Source organism: Brachyistius frenatus, unplaced genomic scaffold (genome assembly GCF_029030835.1).
Source record: "Brachyistius frenatus isolate BFR_SWC_R1_liver_20210118 unplaced genomic scaffold, ASM2903083v1 Contig_104, whole genome shotgun sequence".
NCBI lineage: Eukaryota > Metazoa > Chordata > Actinopteri > Embiotocidae > Brachyistius > Brachyistius frenatus.
Genome location: NW_027210703.1, coordinates 332,710 through 357,283, shown reverse-complemented (window position 1 = coordinate 357,283; position 24,574 = coordinate 332,710). Strand labels below are relative to the sequence as shown.

General features: G+C 43.7%; 1 protein-coding gene across 1 annotated transcript; it reads left to right on the top strand.

Moving 5' to 3' along the window:
• Positions 1-638: 638 nt before the first annotated feature.
• On the top strand, positions 639-17,496 carry prdm1a (PR domain containing 1a, with ZNF domain). Its single transcript, XM_069711927.1, is given in 8 exon segments — positions 639-1,019; positions 4,764-4,919; positions 4,922-5,107; positions 7,605-7,724; positions 9,098-9,350; positions 13,477-14,561; positions 14,813-14,941; positions 15,064-17,496. Coding segments are annotated over 8 exon segments (2,556 nt in total). The 5' UTR covers positions 639-992; the 3' UTR covers positions 15,664-17,496.
• The last annotated feature ends 7,078 nt before the right edge of the window (positions 17,497-24,574 follow it).

Genomic DNA, 24,574 nt, shown 5'->3' with positions numbered 1-24,574 from the left:
GGCCGAGGAGGGGGGGGATAGAAGGAGAGGGAAAAGTTATATGGAAGAGTAACAGAGACAGACAATAAAAAGAGGCAGAGAGAGTACTTTTAAGTTCCCCTTAAAGAAGAGCAGACCAGTTCTGCCCCCTACAGGCAGTATGTATGTGTGTGTGTGTGTGTGTGTGTGTGTGTGTGTGTGTGTGTGTGTGTGTGTGTGTGTGTGTGTGTGTGTGTGTGTGTGTGTGTGTGTGTGTGTGTGTGTGTGTGTGTGTTTTCCTGGGGAAGAGAGGGACATCCTGTGATAGTGACTCAATGCTTCCTGCCCCTCCAACACATACACATACATGAACCCACACACGCACACATATGTTGTTGTTGTTGTTGTTTACTTTTTTTTAGGTTGCTGACTGACATTTCCCAAACACACACATTCTCACACACACAAACTTTCATGAACATTTAAAATCTTTATTTTAAAGCAGGAAAAAAAAAAAAAAAAGTTGCTGTGTGTGTGTGTGTGTGTGTGTGTGTGTGTGTGTGTGTGTGTGTGTGTGTGTGTGTGTGTGTGTGTGTGTGTGTGTGTGTGTGTGTGTGTGCAGCTCATGGCCCCAGGTGAAAGCCCCTGCTGCTGCTTCCTAGCAAAGAAAAGTGTGTGTGTGTGTGTGTGTGTGTGTGTGTGTGTGTGTGTGTGTGTGTGTGTGTGTGTGTGTGTGTGTATATGTAAGGGGAGGAGGGGCGGAGCCTAAGGAGTGCTGGGATGTGGCTTAGAGAGAGAGAGAGAGAGAGAGAGGCTAAGTCAGAGAGATGTAGATTTTGTCAGGCATTTCAAAACAGGACACCAAGTGGATCACACACTCTGGCACACACACTTCAGCGCGCCGCACACACTCACACCAGTGTGGAGTATCAGCACTCGGAGCAGGAAGGACAGAGGGGGAGAACTGCACCTGTCCCGCACACACACTCTGCCCCTCACACACTCATACGGAGGGGATCCGACCGGTCGTCCCTATGTGTGGATGGGACCAAAGTTACACGGTAAGAACGGAGCAGCTCCTCACACACTTTTTTTTTTTTACACTTTTAAGAGTAAATAATCTCGTTTATTTTTTGTTTTTGTTTTTTTAACTATTGTGATTTGATTTGATTTTTTTGGGGGTTGTTTTTTTTTTGTTTTTTTTTTGAGACTGCTAAAATTTCTAAATTGTGGGGGGGGGGAAAGAGAGACAAAAACAAAGTAAAAATCAAACTTTAAGAAAATTTTGGAGTCTTGAATGCAAATGTATCTTCTTAAAACGTTGATTTTTTTTATTTTTTTTTATCAGATTTTTGGCCTCTTTTTTTTTTTTTTTTTTTTTTGGTGCTTGCTTCTGAAATTGAAAGAAGTTTTTATTTCTGACAAATATTTTTTTCTGAACAAGATTGACAAAAACTGAAGAAGATTTTTATTTGAAATGCTTCTGAGGAGCTGCATCAGTTTGAATTATTCTACCTGCACTTTGAGGTGTTTTGTAGTTCTGTTCAACAGCTCCGTTTGTGGTTTAAAGCTTTTTTGCAAACTTTTACGACTTAATATTTCATTTGTTATTGAAAACAGTTGGATGCAAGTTGTTCTTTCTCAGTAAAGTGTCCTCACGTCACAGAGGATGTGACTTTTCCTCCACATGGATTTTAAAACAAGAAGAGATTGCGTGTGATTTCTTATTTCTGTTTTTTTCTTCATTCGCGGCTGAACCGCTTTCAGGAGTTTCATGTTGTCTTATAAACTGAACTTTAGGTTGATCACATGCAGACTCAGCTTTTCTATTTTCAGTTGGTCTAAATGAGCGAGAGGTGAATTGTTTCTTATCCTTTGGTTTCACTATTAGTTTTCGATGCAGCTGGTATGCAAAAATGGAGCTCTGTGGAGAGCTGAAATATTGAGAAGCATTTTCAGATCTGATCACTTTTTTTGCGCTCTTCATTTAAATGGCAAATGGGGCAGAAACTGTTGTTCTGCTTTGTGTGCCCTCTGTGGTGAAACGGTGCAGCCGCTGACTGGAAGACATCAAGTTTCCTTGGCTAGAAATTGAATAACTCTGCAAGTCAAATTTTGTGGTTTTTGTGGGTTTTTTTTTACTTTTGAGGCTTTTCCTTGTTTCAGTTTGATGAGTTTTACCATTAAGGGAACTGTTGGAAGCAACATAGATCAACTTTTTCTCACTAATTCAGGTATTAGGGTCTTTTTCTGGCAAGTTTATAAAAGGAAAGTCAGTTGTTTGATTTGCAAGAGCTCATAAATCATAAAAAAAAAAAAAAATCATTGCTAACATGAAGCTCATGACGTTTTTTTTTGTTTTTTTTTGCCAGTGTGTGGTTTCTGAAAGGGATTTTGATGTCAAAATGTACTGGGTCGTTTTTGTTTTTTAATCTCACTCTTCAACAGTAACTGGAGGTGGTCCGCGTGACATTTCATTCTCAGTGTGCTGCTGTTTTTAAGTTGTGACTGGAGCTAGTTGGATGTGAAATCTTTTTCTTTCTTGCGGCCTCAGAAGAATTTGCAGAGCTGAGTGTGGTCGCTGAAGATCTGCTGCTTTCCGCTCGTCAGCGTGGGACGGGCAGCATGTTTGTCCCTGTGTTGATATCAGCCTGTGTGTGCGTGTGTGTGTGTGTGTGTGTGTGTGTGTGTGTGCGTGTGTGTGTGTGTGTGTGTGGGATTGTCTTGGGTGGGATTGCGTTTGAAGTTTTGTTTGTGCTGCTGTGGCCCCCCAAATGGAAAAGTTTTGACGCTCCCTTCCTCATCACCCCTCCCCTTTCGTCCATTACCAACACACACACACACACACACACACACACACACACACACACACACACACACACACACACACACACACACACACACACACACACACACACACACACACACACACACACACGCTAGGAGTTGGGATGATTTGCCGGTTCCGCTGCAGTGCCACTCTGCTTCCAATTTTAGCTTCATTCAGATACAGACAGCATTTCCTTCCTCTGTCTTCAACCCCAGGGAGACATGGGGGGGGGGAGAAGGAGGTGTGTTTGTGTGATTGGTGGTGGTGGTGGTGGTGGGGAGGAGGGGGGTATTAGGTTCATGTAGTTTATAGTCAGTAAATTCACCACACTTGAAATTGAAATTTCTCTCACACATAGAACTGTCTCCAGATTCACCGTCATTGTCCCAGTATAAAAATGGGTCAAATACAAAAGTTCGGAACCAAATGACTGACACGGGGAAAAAGACACTGCCAGAGACAGTCACAGAGACAGAGACAGAGGGAAAAAGACACTGCCAGAGACAGTCACAGAAACAGGGACAGAGGGAAAAAGCAGGACAGAGACAGACACAGAGACAGACAAAGAGGCAGCGAAAAAGAGGTCACAAAGAGAAATTGGTCTAAAAATCTGCTGACAAACAAATTAATAACTTCTTTTTTGTGTGTTGTTGTTTTTTTTTTTTTCAAAAAAGTGGATTTGGTGGATATTTTTGTTGGAAATATTTTATGATTGACTGTCAGAATTACTTGGAATTTGGTATGAAATGATGGCAAAATTTCACCAAACATAAATGCATAACATAAAAATACACCAGATTGTTTAGGTAATTAAGGATTTGCTAAATCATTTTGTTTCATCACGATATGTGAGACACGTGTTGACTTCCTCTTATCGTGTTCGATCACAGGCTCCTATCTCAGGCTGGCGTGTTTTAATTTTCACCTCGTGGTTTTAATAGACACACGAAAGATAAGGAAAAGCAAGCGCTCGATCGGTTCAATTAATGTTTAAACTCCAAGAGATTATTATCGACATAAGTGGGAGTAAAATGGTTAATTGAGGTGTCTAATGTGATCCTGACCAAAACAAAATTGAACATTGACAAGAAAAAATATTTCAGTGTCGAAATTGACTATTTATTTGGCAAAAATACCCGTTTTGGATTACTATCATAATAACGTGAACAGAGTTTTACTTCAGTAGATGACGAAAGGAATGAGTGAATGAATGCAGGCTGTCTCCCATAATTGTTTCCCAGATTAGTTAACATTTATTCCAAGTAGTTGGCAAGACCAGCAATTTCCGGTCTGTTGCTCTGTGTGCTCGTGCATGTGTGTGCGCGCGCGTGTGTGTGTGTGTGTGTGTGTGTGTGTGTGTGTGTGTGTGTGTGTGTGTGTGTGTGTGTGTGTGCGTGTGCGCGTGTGTGTGAGAGACAGTGGCATTAGTCAGACCCCCCCTTCCTCACCAAGTCACCCATAATAATCACAGCTCTTCCCCTCCTCTTTTTGTCTTCCCTCCTGTCTTCATTTCTCCGTCTTTATCTCCTTCTGTCCTCTTCTTTCTTTCTTTCCACTTTTTTTTCTAATTTCTTATCTTTTTTTCCTCCCACATCTACGTTTTGTTCTTACTTATGGTAGTTTTTTTTGTTGTTTTTTTTCCCCAGTGCTCTGACCCTCTTTCATCTTTCTTTCCCTTCCTCTTATCCCCTTTTTTTTAATTTTTTTTTTTAAGTTTGTTCTTCTTTTTCCTCTCATGCTTTCTTCTCCTTCCCTCCTTCTCTCTTTTTTTTTGGACTTGCTTTCCTTCATTCTCTCTTCATCTTGTCTTTCTTTTGTTTCTTCTGCTTCCTACCTCTTTCCGACAATCCTTTCTTTCCGTTTATTCTTTCTTTCTTAATTTCAGCAGTGTTATTCTAAGTTTTGATGACAGGAAATATTTAGATAAAGGACATCAGAAATTAATGCCATTTCCTCGTTTCTGTCTCTCACCCAGGCGACCTCTCATAGCTCGGCCATGTTGACCAGTGAGGGGGCGCACACCATGGAGCAGGACGAGACGCACCACGGCACCAAGATGGCCTCCTCCGCCGCCACCAGCGCCGGCTTGGACGGGGCCAAGACCGTGACAGACACGGATGTGGACATGGAGAGATGGAGATGGAGGAGGCGGACATGACGCAGTGGACGGAGACGGAGTTCGAGGAGAAGTGCACGTACATCGTCAAGGACACGGCGTGGGAGGCGGGGCCAGACGGTGATGCCGCGATGACGACGACCAGAGCCGAGGCGTCACTGCCCCGAAATCTGGCTTTCAAACACCTGGCTGGCGGCAAGGAGGTCAGACTCAGACTCAGACACACACACACACACACACACACACACACACACACGCACACACACACACACGTTAGCAGACAGACAAACTTTCTCCCCAGTCAGTTTTTTTTTTTTTCACACACACTCAGGCAGAGAAAGCCATCTGTACGTACACACAAACGTGACTCAGACGTGGGTCATGTCATCGAGAGGGGTTCTTGTCTCGCTGTAAAACAGAGTGTGTGTGTGTGTGTGTGTGTGTGTGTGTGTGTGTGTGTGTGTGTGTGTGTGTGTGTGTGTGTGTGTGTGTGTGTGTGTGTGTGTGTGTGTGTGTGTGTGTGTGTGTGTGTGTGTGTGTGTAAAACGCCCGAAGCAGAGGAATCACACGATGTAATTTCACCAACTCGTATCCATCCATTAAAAGTAATTTATCATCGGAGAAAATGGTGATGGTGTTGTGTGTCACATTCCACACAACTCCTTTCAACCTGAAATACCCCATCGAGCAGGCAGGGGGCGCCGTGCAGCATGTCATCAAACACAACGCATCAGTCTGCTCGTTTCTTTCGCTGCTGAATGACAAAGTTAAAGTGGTTCCTTATGAGCTTTGACCTCTCAGATGCTTCTTATGTTTTGTCTTGACTTATTTACTGCTTCAAACCAGCACGCTCAACACATCAGTCAGGTTGTAAACCTCCGTCGGCCACTGTGTGACCTCTTGGCAAACCTGACAGGATAAAGTTTGAGTCATTAATCAGATTGCAGGTGAAAAAGTCAAAAAGAAATGTGAAAACAGTCAAAGGTTGAAACTGAGGTTGGATAACAGCGAGATAATACAAAGAACCAAAATGATGAAGTGAAAAAAAACAACAACCAGAAGTTGCTCTGCTTCTGAAAGTTGAAATATTAGTTGCTAATCAGCATTTTTGACAAAAAAAAATGTCCATATTTTTTTCCCCGCAGCTCAAATGGTTAAATAAGAATGCCATGAGACTGATCAGTGTTAAATAATGTTCCAAACACAAATCAGAAGGCAAATAAATGAATAAGTTTCACACAATATCACATAAATCATGTTACATCTACATGTTGCTGCGTTTTTCAAGGCATTTTGGACTGGGAGGTGTGTGTGTGTGTGTGTGTGTGTGTGTGGGGGGGGGGGGGGGTAAAGTGTGGGGGGGGACATGACTGCAGGTCAAAAGGTTGCGAGTGTCGATTTTGACACCTTGTGAGTTTCTCTGCGAAGCGGAGTGATCGCATAGATTTTCTCATCAGGGGCTTATCAACGGTGAACTGAGGATAGAAGCAGGGAGAGCGAGAAAGAAAGAAAGAAAGAAAGAAAGAGGGGAGTGTGTTTTGTTTACGAGCTGATATGCTATCAGCCGATATTTATCGGGGCCGAGAAAGGAAGAAGGGAAAGGCTGAGGACCGCAGTTCGTCGTGATGAAAGAGGGTCGAGTTTTGGTTCAGAGAAAAGAGTTGGGTCGATTGTAAAAGTCTGTTAATAAGTCCAACAGAAAAAAAAAAAAAAAAGCCTCTGGTTACATATGCTCACAAACACTAACACACCCTCCTGTCTGGTCGTACGGAGGGAAAAGAGGGGAAGGGGGATTTCCCACGCCACCGGGGAGCAGGATGGTTTTGGGAAAAGACTTGTGTTTGCGTGGGTTAAGCATGAAGAAAATGTGTGCGAGTGTGTTTCTCGGCCGGCCCGTCACGTCTCCTCACCGCATAATCCCTCGTTTGCTTTACTCTTCTTCTTCCTCTCTTCCTTTGATTGAATCAGACGAGAGGAAGAAAGAAAAGAAAAGCAGAAACAAAAGACTTTCTTTCGTTCTGTCTTTTGAGTATGTGGATGTTTACCCCCCGCACCCCAACCCGAAGCGTCTCGGTGGCAGCGGGTTTGGTTTGATGTGGCGACTGGCGGAGGTGTGACGAGAGACAGAGAGGGATTTAAAAGAAGAGCTTTTTTAAAAGATGTTTTCAGACACACGCACACACACACACGCCAAGTGAACTGAAGTGTGGAGCTGGCTCATTAATCACTGCTTCTGTTGTGAGTCTGTCTTTGAAATAAGACTTAATGGGACTTAATGATACATATGAGTGACAGTGTGAAAACACAAACACAATCCGTACACCTGAACGTTTGAACATCGTCTTAAGACATACGTTATTACTTTATTTAAGATCATAGACTGTTTATAAAAGTGGACGTGGCCTCCGGGTCTGATGAACGAGACTGATGCAGAAGTGCCTTAAGCTGCAATACCACCGAGTGCCACAAGAGGTCGGCTCCAAACAGCCTCCAGCTCCATAGACTCCCATTCAACTTCTTACGTGAAATTCTCAGTCAATAAAATTGTTATTTCGTTTTTTTGGGGGGGCGTATCTGTCGGATCCGCGAAGCTTCAAATTTAGTGGGAAAAGCTCCTCAGGCTTCATGTAAACACATCAAATTGTCATCTTTGTCCTTTTGGGGATTTTTCTAACCTCTGTGTGCGTGTCTTGCGTGCAGGTTGCCGGCGTGTGCAGCAGGGAGTACATTCCCAAAGGAACTCGCTTCGGTCCCCTGGTGGGCGAGATCTACACGGCCGACAGCGTCCCCAAAGACTCCAACCGCAAGTACTTCTGGAGAGTGAGTAGTACACAAGTTCAAAGACACACACATTCAAAGACACACACTTCTTCAGAAGCCGGAGGGACCCCTTCCTGTGACGTCATGCGCGTCTGAAGTCAGTCAGTGGAACAGGAAGCTGCTTTTTGAGTGTGTGTGTGTGTGTGTACGAGGAACAGAGATGGGGATGTGATGTCACCGTCACACAAATAACATCTCACACTGAGGTTCCTGTAAATCCACACAACACACACACACTCTCGCGCACACAGTGTTTAACAGAACACACTCCGTCACTACCGGTAACTGACAGCGAGACGACATACGCTCACTAACCACCTACCTGACCACCGCCTACTCGGCGCCCACGTTTGTGTGTGTGTGTGTGTGTGTGTGTGTGTGTGTGTGTGTGTGTGTGTGTGTGTGTGTGTGTGTGTGTGTGGTGTATCTGACTTGCAGTAAGAGAAAGAGTGCACTATGCACATAACCACATGCAGCCACGAAATCAGAAAGGTGTTCCATTCATGCTCATATCTCACTTTCTCACACACACACACACACACACACACACACACACACACACACACACACACACACACACACACACACACACACACACATATGCTGAGCCAAGAGAAAGCGCAGATAAAGAGCGAAAGAGGGAGGGGGAGGAGAAGCAGAAGATGAGTTGCTCCTTCCTTTCCCTTTTCAATATAAAAGAGGATCGCCTCGTCCTCGGCGCTCTTTGTCTGTCTCTGTGTGTCTCTGTGTGTCTCAGTCTGACGGAGATGAAGGTGAAGAGAGGGACATGGTAAGGAATGAAAAACATGAAGGGATAAGGAAAGAATTGAAATACCAGGATGTAGTGGAATTTATCATTTTTAACTCCCTAAACTCATGTTTTAAACTTATTTAGGTCATTAGAAATTATTATTTTGATCGATGAGTTACTTTGTCACGTCGCATCTTGGTCATAGTTTGGCTTCTGTTTACTCTGAATTATTTAGCTTGTTCGTTACTTATTTACACATTAATTAAGTGACTTTGGTTACTTTTTTATTTTTAGATATTTAACCTGCTGATGCAATCGCTGATTTCCTCGCCTACGTATTCAGTAAAACTCTACACTAGTTGGTTGGTAACTTAGATCGCAAGTCATTTTTCCAAAAGTTATTGAAAGGAATTAAATGGAGTGATTTACATGTTGGAGGAGGGTTTTGCACGTTTGCAGTGTATGTGTAAACAACTTCATTAAGTAATTTAGTTCTTTGAACATTTTGATTCTGCCAATTCCCGCGAGAAAAATTGAAAAATGACCTGAAATCTGTTAAACAACGCGAATTATCATCAACCATTTTACTCAAATCGATTTTATTTCCTCCCTCTCGTTCTAGATCTTCGCTGACGAGGAGTTCCACCACTTCGTCGACGGCCTGGATGAGACCCGCTCCAACTGGATGCGGTACGTGAACCCGGCCCACTCGGCGGCGGAGCAGAACCTGGCGGCGTGTCAGAATGGCATGGAGATCTACTTCTACACGGTGAAGCCCGTCCCCGCTGGAGACGAGCTGCTCGTCTGGTACTGCCACGACTTCGCCCGACGCCTGCACTACCCGCCGTCCGGGGAGCTGATGATGCAGAAACTCAGTAAGTTTATATGATTTTTATGTTGTTGTTGTTGTTTTTTTAACGTTTATTAATGAGCAATAAGGCTGACAAGGAACAATATGAATTTTTTTTTATTTTTTTTATTTGGCATCAGGAGTAAATTTGTTTTGACTTTTACATTTATTGTGAAAGAACGGGATGTTTTTATTAAATCCTGATGCATTGACCAGCTTCCATAAAAAAATTAAAAAAATAAAATCAATAGACTGCGTAGGTGTGTGTGTCTTGAGCGTGTCCTGTCGCCGCTCTTAAAGCCCGACTGTGTTTTTGAGTGTAGCTGTGTCTCCTTCCTCTCTGAACGTTAGCCTGTCATTATCTCTCACACACACACACACACACACACACACACACACACACACACACACACACACACACACACACACACACACACACACACACACACACACACATGTACAAGAGTACAAGACCGACAACCTTTCATCTCTGTCAGTGCCATCGTTGTATTTTGGTGTGTGTGTGTGTGCCAGTGACAGTGTAATTACACAGACAGACAGGGGGGATATGGCCCCTAATGCCACAGTCTTACACACTTAAAGACCCGCTTTTAACATAAAAGGTCCACAGACACACACACACACACGCACACACACACAACCTGGCTCAACCTCAATAAAAGCAGCAGTGTGTGTTTGCGAGACTGCGTATCTTCAGTGACCTTTTTATGAGGAAAAAAACAAGACTAAAAATGTCTCTGTACTCACTTAAAAATATATCAAATAAACACTGACCGGTATTAATCATTTATACTCTTGACTTTTCTCCCCCAAAACTGCTCATTCGGACCTAAAACTTAAAATTTCTAACCTTCATAAATTCTCCACTTCGCACACGCTCACGACACAAAACATGAACTGCACTCATCCACTTGGTGCTGCGCTGATCAAAGAGAGAGCGAGCTGAGAGGGAAACAAAGAGACCGAGAGAGAGTGGGAGCCGAGCGGTTTCCAGGTGTGACTGGAGGCTAATAGCAGTGTAAAGCTGGCGGAGGAACCGGCACAGCCAGCCAGAGTGACTCCACTGCCCGGGGAAAAATGCGCATGACCTGGGGGACGGAGGCAGGAGGTACCCTCCCGATCCCTCCGCCTGCCTGCCTCCCCCCCCCCCTCCGACACACACACACTTCCCCACACCCACCCTCGCCGACTCAGTGTGTATAAAAGTATATGTCTTGTCTTTAATTAGCTCGCTCTGTCATTTAAGCCCCACAGGCTTCAGTTGACCTGCCAGTGACTTGAACACAGATTTTTTTTTTTTTTTTTTTTTACCTGCAGCCGAAACTCCGCGTCCTTTTTTGTTTTTTCCGTGGTTTGGGCTGATGAGTTTCCTAAAATGAGTAAAACATTCGACTGTTGGTGTGGCCCACGAGAGTTTAGAAAATAATGTCATGGGCTGAGTAAAACCAAGAAAAACCACCAGTCCTTCTGACTAAGTGACGTTAAACTGAAACCCATTTAAAAAGGTAAAAGAGGAGGAAGTGGCTGTGATGAATTCGACAAGTCATGCCACGGACTGAACGCAGATCGATCCAATTGTTTAATTCGGTTGTTGGTCTACGTGACATTTTATGTTATAGGCAGCAAAAATACAGGCCCAAAGCTAATTAATAAAATACAAAGTAGTTTAATGTTTTTGTTGGCTGGTTAGCTATAATGTAAATGTCCCTAGCAGTCTGTGTCAGTTCTAAACGCAGCAGCTGGATACCATCAACCTGCTACTTATTAGAATTTTTCAACCCCCTCATGAGGTTATTTTGGCTTTCAAAACTGCTTCAGTTTTGAGAAATAAGACAATAGTTTCGACTAATTTGATACGATCTGCATCCCGGTTCATTCATAATTCAAAATCTCAAATTTAGCCAACTCAGGAGAAACACGCATCTCATTATCGTGTTCTGGTCGTTGAAGAGTTACAGCCGGTGTCCGAGAGGAGGGGAGTTTCTGGTCCAAACCGATTGACGTCCTTTGTGTTATATTCCAGAGAAGTTCAACAACTGCTGCTTGTATCGTGTTTTTCTCTCTTACTTTTTAGCTCTTTCCAGCACAGTCATAGCAAAACCAGACGTGTGTGTCTGAGTGTGTGTGTGTGTGTGTGTGTGTGTGTGTGTGTGTGTGTGTGTGTGTGTGTGTGTGAGACAGAGAAAAATGACTGAGCGCTGCCTCACTCCCTCACTTTCTCCTTGCCCTTTCTCTCTCACTCTTTTCTGTCGCTGTCATTTCACATTCTTCAAGTGTTAGCACTTGAGAACACCTGTCATCCATGTGTGTGTGTGTGTGTGTGTGTGTGTGTGTGTGTGTGTGTGTGTGTGTGTGTGTGTGTGTGTGTGTGTGTGTGTGTGTGTGTGTGTGTTGTGTTCAAAGACACTCTGCTCTGCCGACAAAAACACTCTCTCTTCCCACACGCACACACAGATACACACACACACACACACACACACACAGCGTGACATGCCAACACATTTACACCCAGCCTTTTTCACCTCAAACACATGCGAGCTCACACACCAACGCGTGTGTGTGTGTGTGTGTGTGTGTGTGTGTGTGTGTGTGTGTGTGTGTGTGTGTGTGTGTGTGTGTGTGTGTGTGTGTGTGTGTGTGTGTGTGTGTGTGTGTGTGTCAGCCAATCAACCTGATATATTTGCCACTTGAAAAGACCAGAATGAAGGTGGAGGAGGGAGTGCGGGGGAATTAAGAGTTGCACCTCCCACCTTCCCCCTCTGTTGACTACTTGAACTTCCTGGCAGAAGGGCCGTGTTGACAGATTGATATCTCCAAGATGGCCGCCCTGTTTGTTTTCTGGAAGAGGGATGGAGGGGAGAGGAGGAAGAGGAGGAGGAGGAGGAGGAAGGCGAGCTGATAACCTTAATGTTTGCACACTGCCGCTTTACTACTGACGAAAGGGTCACTGACAATCTGTGAGTGAGTGAGTGAGTGATTGAGTGAGTGAGTGAGTGAGTGAGTGAGGGGGTGAATAAGCAAATTTCACCAGTGTCGGCACTTTGACAACCTCCATCTCTCTCAGACACACACACACACACACACACACACACACACACACACACACACACACACACACACACACACACACACACACACACACACACACACACATGCCCCTCTGGGCGACCTCATGGTAAAAAGTTGACAGGCCGGTAAATGAGCTTGCAGATAATAGACGGCGGCGTTTTAAGGGCCCGTCTGTGGCAATTTAACAGCCGAGATGTGCCGCTAACCGACATCCCGGGGCTTTTAGAGCGCGTGTGACTGAGCTCTCCTCCTAATCCGCTCTTTCATCATGCGGAGAAGACAGTAGGTGTGAGTGACCGAGGAGGAAGCTCTCCGATTTAACCTTCGACCCGGAAACAAAAGCGAACGGCCAGAACAGTCGGGAGAGTGGGAGCTTGATCAAAAAGTGTTGTCCAAAAGTGGAAGGGTCAACAAATCAGACAGAGGCCTTTGTCTGCAGGCGCCTCTGTGTGTGTGTGTGTGTGTGTGTGTGTGTGTGTGTGTGTGTGTGTGTGTGTGTGTGTGTGTGTGTGTGTGTGTGTACCTTGTTATACGGTGTGGGTGTGTTTGTGTGTGTTCGCGGAGGGCAGGTGGAGGCCAAGCGTGTTTTTTTTTCTTTTTTCTGAGGGTATTTTCAGCAGGAAACCTTCCATCAGCCCTGTCTGTCTGTCTGCCACCATTTTGATTTTTATCTTGATTTTATAGACACGCGCAAACACACAATACCCAAAGGCAGCTGTCACGCCTCACTTCCTGTCTCTCGCCCCCAACTGTCAACCCCGCCCCCCCACCTCTCGCTCGTTCGTCAAATCCGTCGCCTTAATTGGCCCGCTGAGTTACTTATGGTGTTCCTCAACCCTGTGACACACGAACACACACACACACACACACACACACACACATCCCTGCTGAAGGAAACTTTGTGACCGGCAGAGGTTTATCTCAGCAGTGAGGCTCGGTTTTAAGAGTTTATTTGGGTAAATAGAAGTTGTTACTGCTACTTCCAGCAGGGAAACCAAGCCTACCCTATTTGGATTCGATGAACTCCCCCTGACCTCTCTCCTCTCTCTGCATCTTTTCAGAGCAGTCTCTTTTGGATGTGAAGCAGCACCAAGAGAGCAGCGACGAGCGCTCCGTCGACGCATCCAGCCCGTCCCCGGTCGCAGTGACCCCCACCCCGCCCAAGAGGGAGCACAGTGTCCTTTCCATTCTGAACGGCACCAACAGCAGCTCGTCCACCAAGAGGGAGCCCAGCCGGCCGTTTCCCACCCGTCCGCGCTGCGCCGACAGCCCCGAGCGCCCCCTGTACCCCCGTGCCCTCTACCCGGCTCTCCGGCCGCACCCTCACATCCCTGAAGACTTTCTTTGCCACAAACCCGGCCAGCTTCGTTACCCCTCAACCCGTTCCCCTGGTAACCAGTCTTCAGCCACACCCAGCCCGTCCGCGAGGAGCAGCCCCGACTGCAGCCCTCGGGGCAGCCCCTCAGGTCCGGCACTGTCCCCTGCTTCTTTCTACTCCACCGGACTTAGCTCCTACCCTGGTTACTCCCCACCATCTGCGCCCCTCTCCTCGCCCTTTTACCCCCCAGGGGCCCCCTACCCGCGTTACCTCCTGCCCCACCACTATCCTCTGCCCGGCGGTGGCGTCCCTACCGTAGGAGGGATCTTTCCCAGGATGTACCCGCTGTACAGCAGCCTACTGCCGCCTCACTTTCCCCTCCTGCCCTCCGACACAGCAGGGAGACGCTTCATGATGCCTGACTCTGTGCACCCGTCCTCCATCTCTGCCCACAGAGACTTCCTCCTTCCCGGGCCAACCAGTGCCTTCTCAGCCGCTACTTCTCTGAGAGAAAAAGCAGGGCCTCACAACCCTTATCCCGGGCACCTTCACCCACACGGATCATCCCACGCGCCCTCCAGCGGCTCCCCGACTGCAGGCACAGCACCTCCCAGCGAGCAGGTGCCCACTAAGCCTACCTCAGCCCTGCTGGGCAACACCAGCGAACATCACTCCGACGAAGAGGCGATCAACCTGACCAAGGTGAAGCGTGGCGTGGGCTCGGCGGGCTACAAGGCACTGCCTTACCCTCTGAAGAAGCAGAACGGCAAAATCAAGTACGAGTGCAACGTGTGCAGCAAGACCTTCGGACAGCTGTCAAACCTGAAGGTGAGGCTCGAGACAACCGCCGAGTTCGTTCCGCGTTAGGCTTTCGACATCGTGTCTGCTCGTCTGATTTGCCGCCTTATTCTCATTCCTGAGCACTTTGAGGACTGCGATCTAATCATTAGGCAGCAAAGCAGGTTGATGGCACCTACAGGAGCGAGGAGTGTCACCAGATGTTCTTACATCAGGATATTCAAGTCCAATATCTGAATGAGCCTAAACAAACCCTTTTCTCTTCTGTCCTTGGCATGCAGGTTCATCTTCGTGTCCACAGTGGAGAGAGACCCTTTAAATGTCAAACCTGCAACAAAGGCTTCACTCAGTTGGCTCACCTGCAGAAGCACTTCCTGGTCCACACCGGGGAGAAGCCTCATGAATGCCAGGTGAGCGATAATGTTGAACATGATGTACTTTTATCGAGACAGATGAGTGTATAAATCAAGTACGACGGATAAGTTGATGGGTTGCTGACATCGTCTCTTTTTATCGTCTTTCCTCTTTGTAGGTTTGTCACAAGCGTTTCAGCAGCACCAGCAACCTGAAAACTCACCTGCGCCTCCACTCGGGGGAGAAACCCTACCACTGTAAACTCTGCCCGGCTAAGTTCACCCAGTTCGTCCACCTGAAGCTGCACAAGCGCCTGCATTCCCGCGAGCGTCCGCACAAATGCCCCCACTGCCACCGCCACTACATCCACCTGTGTAGCCTGCGACTCCACCTGAAGGGCTATTGCCTGACGGCGAGCTCCGGCACCGGCAGTCCGACCGTCTCTAGTCAGGCCGCCATGGAGGAGGTGCAACGCGCCAACGAGGAGATCGAGCGCTTCGACGTCAGCGAGCACGCCGAGCAGCTGGAGCAGCTGCAGGGAGGCGTGGAGATGGAGGCCCTGTTGGAGAAGCAGGTCTTGGGGTTGCTGTGGAGGGAGACCGACCTCAAGTCGTCCCACTTCCACCCCCACCGCAAGGGCAGTGCCACCGAGCTCCTGTGTGCGGGTTACGGCGCGTACGAGTCCCCGAACGAGACGTCGGTCATCAAGATGCGGCACAGCAGCCCCATCCCACCGCTTCCTGCCAACATTACCGTCAAGCAGGAATCTGAGGCTTAGGTGACCTTTTACACCCGAGAGACACAGAGTCGAGACTGGGTTGCCGGGAGCAACAGCTGTAAATAAATAATTCTCTACCTGGTTGTCTGCCAGGTTTTCAACCTATCAGGGACTCGCGTACTCAGGGCTACAAGAGACACTGTCCCATGACTACTTAGCGGTTTTTAGCATACTTAGAGACAATCATCTACCCAGGATTTACCTTTTGATGTAATTAATATAATGATACCGTCATTATTGTTGTTGTATTATTTTGTCTCTATTTTCCAATGTCTTTGTGTTTTTGATCAATTAGTTATTGTATAACCTAATTTATTATACTTTTTATTTGTTGTCTTCAAAAGCAATAAGTGGAAGGGACAGTTACACTGATGGGGTGAAATCAATGTAAAAGTCAATTTTTTTTTCTGTTGATGTTATTTCGTTGTTGTTGTTTTTCCTCTGTGGCCATTTCTCTGTAGATAGTCACTCTCTCTATGCCTATATCTGACCTGTGACCTCTGACCAATAGAGCCAGGGGTGTCCACTCTTCAGGGTTTTCCTTATTTAAATTTAGAAACCATTATTGCAGGTTGAAAAGGGTTGGAAAAAAAAAAAAAAAAAAACTTGCCAAAGTACGGCACATAAATTTGTTAATTTAGAAAATAAGAGCTTTATTGCAACCCTGCTTGATAGCCTCCCTATAGCATGTCTGTGTCCTTTTCTGATGCCTACTTAATTTAAATGAAACCAAAAAAAAAAAAAAAGGGCATTTTTTTTTTTTTTTTTTTAATATTTTTCACAACGGTTACCTCAGTGTGTATGTGATGATATGAGTGTATGTCTGTGTGTGCGTTTAAAGGGACAGATGAAAGTGGGAGTTTTCTATTTATTTGCTTTTTTTTTTTTTTTTTTTCTTCTTTTTTCTTCTTTTCTTTTGCTACTTGAAGAAGAAGAAACCAAACTGAACTGGAGTGCAGCTCTTCATGTGGTCCAAAGGAGCGGCACAGCCCGCTCAACATGTAGCACATAACGGACTCGGGAGGCCCGGTGAGCCGCCCGCCGCCCCTCCTCTTGTTTTTATTTTTATTTTTTTTTTAACAACACTGTCGACACCCAGCAGGGATGTGAACGCCCTCCGATTTAGGGATTCACACTTGACGCTAGAAACCAAAGTTCACGTGGCTTTTAATTTCAAATGCACACCAAAAATCACGGAAAAGGAAAAATCAAAAAAACGAGGGAAAGAAGGACTTGAGGAATCAAAAATGCTGAAGAAGGGAAGATGTACTTTGTGTATATGATGAAGTGTTGGCTCTTTAGCTGTGGTCTCTTGTTTTGTATATGTTTTCATTTTGTTGTTGTTGTTATTGTTACTTGTTATTATTTCTGGTTGAGAAACAATGGCCCTTTCTTCAGCCCCAACCCGTCCGCCATCTTGTTTAATGAACTGGCATACACCAAAGCACCTCGGCCTTCTTTTATGCACTGGCCCCCCCCCCACCCCCAACTCCTACTTTATATCTTCAGTGCCGATGCTTGCACCATTTACACTGTGTACAGTATCTCTGAAACCGGTCATAATGGCGTTAAGGCCCAACTTAATGTTCCAACAGCAGCTGTGATTTTTTTTTTTTGTAGCAGTTGTGCATCAACAACCTGAACTCCGTCGCTCTCTGCGCCCTCCTCTGTTTCATTACCTTTCTCTTTAACTGATGTTCGACCAAAGCGTCTCTCGCTATTCAGAGCTTTAACTCCAGAGGAGAATCCCCTAAAGAACTGTCTCTGTTTACATTCTGGTTTACATAGTTATTTATATGCAAAAATGTCAAAAAGTGTAAATTATGATATAAATGTTCACTGCTCTAATCTAAACCCTGTGGCTCTCTGTGTTATTCTTCTTTCTTTTTTTTTTTTTTTTTAACTTTTGTTGCCTCCCTCTGAAACTCGAAGAGCTTACACCTTTATCATTCCGTTTTGTGAGTTTAAGGATGGCGACCTCACATTATGTCCCTTCATAGCTCCGCCCAACTTCAACCTGAGAAGCGGCTCCAGTCATCAAGATTAACTAAAAACACCTGTGTGCGTGAGGAGTTTTACTTTCATTCCAGGCATAGTTCAGTCATAGATTAAACATGTGGTGAATGATCGCACGGGAACAGAGCTTTAAAGAAAAGATGAACAAAACAGAAGGAAACAGGTGATACAAACAGCAGACAAATAATCTTCAAGTAAAATACCACAAAAGTTCACATTTTAACGCGTTAGCTCACATTGCTTTTATCGCTGGGTAAAGAAAACCAGACTCTTAAAGTCGTGAATCTTTATGTCCTTTTCCGTGCAATTCCAAGCTTTAAGACAAAGCAGGAAATGGGAACACAGCTTAGTGCCTTATGGGCTGCAGTAACTGCAGTCTGTCTTATATCCTAGTATTCAAAAGACAGACGGATAACACGGTTAATTTAAGAACTTGAAGTCTCCAGTCTTTGTAAAATGTGGATATTTAGCTGATAAAACTTCATTTAAATCTAATTTTGGCTAATTAATTAATACAGTTTCATAAAATAATTTACAGGGCCTGTGACCTCGTCGTTACAAAAAAAATATAAATGATCTTATCTTAAATAGACCGCCATGTTGGGAAGTGTGCGTATGTCAGGTGATTATGGACTATGAGGCAGATCACATAGAGCAACGTCTAATGAAAATCAGTGCTAACTCCAGCAAGGTAACCTAACAAGTTCATATTTAAATAGTCCCCCAAAATGTTGAATGTTGTAAAGGGATAGTTGGATTAAGTCACAAAGCTTAATGGCTAATGCTGTGTGTAAAAAATAAAAATAAAAAAAATAAAAAGAAGCCGGTTACCAACTTTTGTTAGATGGTATTATACGTTTTCTAGTCATATACAACTGATCGCAATATTTTACTACGGAGACTAGAGTGTGACACTGGGATTCAAAGAACCGCACTCGGCTGGTTCAAATCATGTTTACCAGATAGATTTGAATGTCAGATCATTTTCATACTTATGCCTCCCTTCAACAATATTCTTAGGAAGCACTGCATTCGTTTCCATCGTTATGCAGGCGACACACAACTACTTCTTTTTCCCATGAAACTGGATGACACAAATCAGTTCGTTAAACTTCAAGCATGTCTTAAAAGACATAAAGGCCATTGATGAGCAGCAATTTGTAATTCTTAAATTTAGATTATATCGGTATTTATTTTTAAACAATACTCAACCCTACCCACAAATATGTTCAAATGCAGTTTTGTCCTCTTTTGAATTTTTTTTTTTAAAAACCTATGAAAAATTTCATTATAGTTAATATTTCCTCACACAAGAAGTGAGAGGAATTAAAAACGTTGGTCTCATGGTTAAAAATTCATCTGAAAGAACACAATAAAGAATACAGCCATACATAAGATACAGATGACTATGAATACAATTTGGAAAAGCTCAAACTTCGAGGTACAGTTAACAGTTAATGACTGTAGTTGTGACAACTAGCAGGTATTTTTTTTAATCTTACCTACTAATTCAATTTTAATCAGACGGATTTCTTCTGTCTCTGGTCTACGCTGCAGCCAGCTGTACAAATTGACATTTGGCATGAAAGACGTCTCGAAACAAATTCCACCTCCGTGTTATTAAGGATACCACAAAGACTAAAAGTCAAAGCAGTATTGGTCCATTACCTCATCACCCAACTAAAAACACTCGGCGCGCCCCCACCCCTTTGACTCAGCATCTTTCACTTTTGCGCAGTGCTCCGCTCTTTCCTGTTTGTTCAATCTTATTATTACTATCAGGGAAACTTCTCAAGTCACCCGTTGACACAGCGAGTTCCACTACCTCAGCATCATGACGACGGGGTTTCACAGCACTTTTCTGACCGTGGGCGAACACCAGTTCTGGAGGAGGGGGGATATCCCACGGGTCGAGATGCTCGTACCGAAACGACAGGCACTGCCTTCCACTCGCCAGAGCTGAGGTGAGGTTTATTTATCTGCTATCTGACTTCCCCGCAAGGTTTGATAAAGTTGACATTTTTGATCTTATCTTCCACAGCCCTCACACGTACAAAGTGAGATACCCACAGTTTTGAAGAAAAGGGACGCCCACCATTTAAAGTTAAAGGAAACTAGAGTCCATTTGAAGGCTGCTTGGTGGAAAAGCATTCTGGTAAAAAATTAGAGCAAATACCCTTTCGACATATGTCGGGTACTGTAGACAAACAATCATTTTGCTGTGGTTTCATGTGCGTTTTACCTGACTGAATGTCTTTTATTTCACTATCAGTAAGTATTAGAGGTTGGTGAACGTAATTTGCCATCTGGAGACATTGTGGGATTGATCTGTCTTTTCCCAAACTTTTCCTGTGAAAGGCTGAATTACGATGTGCACGTAAATAACTTTGGGTTTTTACTTTTTGAAGTGGTGCAACGAGAAACACAAGCAGACCTCTGCCACTTTATTTTGGTGACGTTGAAATGATTAAGTATTTTCGTTTCCCGCAGCGCACAGGTGGGAGGAGCGCTGTCAGCGGTTTGGGGGGGTTCCTTGGAATCAGACTAGTGGTTGGAATTCAGTGGCAAATGGTTGAGAATGAACATCTCGGAAGCATTGCTAATAGGTGGTTTTGTCAACAAAAGCAAACTAAATTCTTGCAGCAAATGTGCAGCAAAAACAGAGTTATTTTTTTTTGTTGTATCCTCTATGTTGGCACATGTGCATAAAACTGTATAAAAATCTTTGGCAGGACAATTATGTTAAAAAAAAATCTGTAGACCCCAATTTTATCCTTAATTGTTATGCTTGGTGAAGCACATTTTGAATAAATTAGATTAGATTAGATTAGATTAGATTAGATTAGATTAGATTAGATTAGATTAGATAAAATGTTATCAATCCCACAGTGGGGAAATTTAGTCATCACAGGAGCATAGAAACACAGTTCGGAAAAAAAAAAAAAAAAGGGTCCACACAATAAGAAATAATTACAAATATGTGTACAATAAAATATGATAGATAAATATAATTTCTTTAGAAAAAGTAAGACCAATGAATAAATACACACACACAAAATATATGCACAAAAAAAAAAAATGAATACAGCTGAATACTTATATCTTATTGAAAAGGTGTTGAACTAAACCTGACTGAATCAGCGCTGTCATATGTTTTAGGTACGTTATGCTTTAAAAAAAAACTAAAACAAATGGATTTTAATGTGTCTTAAAATAGCACTTCTTTTCGGATGGCTTCCTTACCGGAAGTCAGCAAACAAAAAGTCGCTCCAAAATGAGGTGGAATTTTTCAAAGGCACGTTTTTCCGACATATTAAAGTCGCGAAGGTCTCGTTGGACAACATCATGTATCTTGACACAACAAAACATAGTCTAATAAAGGTAAAAATTTTTACTCACAACTCTCCGGCTACTATTGTTGACACCACAACAATGGTAAATATCGGCAAAATAGCAAGTCAGCTAAATGTACGTGGGCAAGTAATTTAATGTTACCTGGCATTATGCACCACAGGTACCCTAAACACTAACCTGGTGTAACCAGACCCGAATTTACTGCATGACTATATGGTTCTGGGTCTGCTTCATTGTTGGAATTGTTACCAGTCGTTGTTCTTAACGGGGATAGACCTCGGGTTTATTTTAAAACTTATTGGAGCAGCTTTAACCGATCCAAATGCGCCGAGAATAGTCAAAACTTTACCGCCGACTGGAACGACATTTAGAAAAAAATGCTCAACTTCAATGTCATCAAACTTAACCACCAACATTGGTCACGATTGGTCCGCCCTTCAGAGTTTCTGAGTGGAGTCCCACGGACCCGAGCAGGAATCAATGACAATTTGGCAAATGGCTCCCATAGTTGTATTTTAATGCAGATGCAGTATTGAACTGGAAAAAAAAAAAAAAAGTATTACATTAACTTAAATTTACATATTTTTTTTAACCACTGACGAAGACACTTTGGTCGGGCTTCCCACAAATGACCGACTTATTGCCATTAAATTATTGGGCAAATAATTGGATGATAAAGAATCCTAATAATCGGGGTAACCCACTGACCTTTCTACCAACAGGCTAAGCTTCTTAAACAGTGATTTGCGTGAACTTCTCCGAACATGACGCAGCTTCAGACTGGGAATCGAAGAGTCAACAGTAAACAGGAACAGAACTGCTGGCATTGTTTCAGTGAAAATACTGATGATTTATGTACATACCACCCCGGCCACGTCCACACACATTCTCACCCACAAAAACACACTTACTTTTTAAGCAATGCATAAACACACCTACAGACACTTGGAAACACAAATGCACTAACTGTGTGATTGCAAATAAAAACACGTGTACATGTGATATGTGCTTCCAAACACACACACACACACACGCACACACACACACACGCCCACGCTAACAGTTTTACAGAACACACACAGCGCAGACACATTCGTTTTTTCATGGCTGTTTTTCATGTCCTCATTGACTGATTCATTTGTCTCTCGGGAGATCTTGTCAGTTTCCCCTGAAATGTTGTGATTAGTTTCTATCATAGCGAAACCACAAACTAAACAAACCCTTTGACACCCACTCACACACATACACACACACACACACACAAACATACTCCCCATCTTGTCCGAGCTCCGTTCCAGAGTGACGCCACTGAATACGTTTTCAGAAACCGCGGAGTCCCCAGCAGCTGTTTTCCTGTAAACGCGTTGCAACTTGTCAGATGCAGCACAACAGGGTCACTGGTCAGTGAATCAGACTTATCGGTCCTCTTCGCACTCACCCAACTTCTCCTCCACCTTTCCTTGCCAAAACTCAAACCCTTGTTTGGCATTGGTGACCAATGCCAATTTCCGTGACGGAAAGTAGCCAGCTAATCCGAAAAATACGATAGAGATGGATGTCAAAGTTTAAACATGCGGAACTTTTACCTTTAAATATCAATGTGACATTATTATACTGACTGCAGCACCTCATCAAAAATATCACCAACAAATGTCAGCATGGCGGAGATGATTGGAGCCAAATGCTTCTCCAAATTGAGATCACATTTCCCATAAATCCCCTTACTGCATGTCTGTCACCAATACGAGCTTTGCTTCCTCTGCTAATGGTTTCATCTTTGTCAAAAGAATAAAGATGTGAGACATGTTTTGTTTTTTCTTTGGTCTTTCACTGCGTTTATAAGAAACTGTCAGAAGAAACTTACCACAAACAGCCATTTATGACTTTATGTTTCTATGCCTCATAATATACGTGGCACAGCTCAATGAATGGTACTGCTTCTCTGAAACTTCGTCTTCCATTGTGGTCCAAACAGAAATATATCTCAACAACTATAATAGACTGATATAAAAAAATAACACGTTCGTGGTCCCCATAGGATGAATCCTACTGATTTTGTTAAACACATTACTTTTCCAGTAACGCTTAGTGAACTGTCTTTACAACTATTGGATGGATTGCCGTAAAAATTGGTAGAAACATTCATGTCTCCAGCAGGATGAATTGTGAAAATTTTGGTGGTGCCAAGCCGCACCCTATTGTGACATCGCCCATTAGTGTGTGAACTGCCATTTTCAATCCTAAAGTTTGGCATTTGGGCTGTCGCCATCCACGGGACTGCACCATTGACTGTATATAAAAGTGGACGTAGCTTCCGGGTCTGAAAAATGAGGCCGATGCGGAAGTGCCTTGAGCTGCAAAATTACAGAGTTCGCCTCCAAAAAGCCTCTATAGACTCCCATTCAACTATGTCTAAGTCAATAAAAATTTCCCCACGAATTATCTCGGTTTTACTAGCTAAAGTCATGAGGAAAAAAACAAAACACCGACCACACATAGCAACTCAGTTATTCAAACCAGCTGAAATATTTGGTATGCAGCGCCAGATTTTTCATGCACTGTGAAAAGGTACTGCAAGAACATTACCCTCCATCTAAAATGGCCCAGAGGGTGTTAGGTCTGATTTTACCACATCATACAACCAGTCTGTGTTCGTCTTACAGGACATTACAGGAAGTGAGCATCTAATAGTTCATGTGGCTCATAAAACCCACAAGCTATTAAGCCAACACACACTCCTGCTGTCTTTCAACATATACACTCGGCATAGATATTATCAAACACACAGACAGACACACACACACACACACACACACACACACACACACACACACACACACACACACACACACACACACACACACACACACACACACACACACACACACACACACACACACACACACACACACACACACACACACTCCTGCTGGTTGTCATCTCAGTTCAGCAGCCATCGGCAATTTGAAAAAGGAAACTAGCAGACAGTCTATCTTCTTGCTGATGAAAAAGTTTTAATAGAATTTTTGAAATAATTATCAATAACTAAGTATTGTTAAAGCTTTTAGTGTGTACTAAGTTAATAAAACTCGAAGTACAGAGTAAATTCAGACAATTTCTATTCTTGTTTCAGTCCATCTGATTTCTAACATCAATGGTTTTTATGAATATCCAGTAAACAATGGTTGTACAAAGATGAATTAATGATGCGAGATGACCTGAAAGCATTGCCCATAAAGACATTTAATAAGTATTCACAGGTTCTTTCCCTCTCTTGACGGGTATTTGGATATTTCTTTGTCAAAAGAAAACTAACTTTTGCAGTCTTTTTAGTCAAGATAATATTATTCTAATGTTATTTTCTAGGCACATTCAACCTGTTCTCATTCCCAGAGCATCAAATACTGCCATTTTGCCAAAGCTTGCTGGCATCTGAAACATTCACACAAGGCCGCTTCAGTTTTAGGCACCAAAAAAATGGTTAGGTTTCGAAAACGATGACGGTTCCAGTACATTTCTTACAGAAGTAAAGTTACAAGTT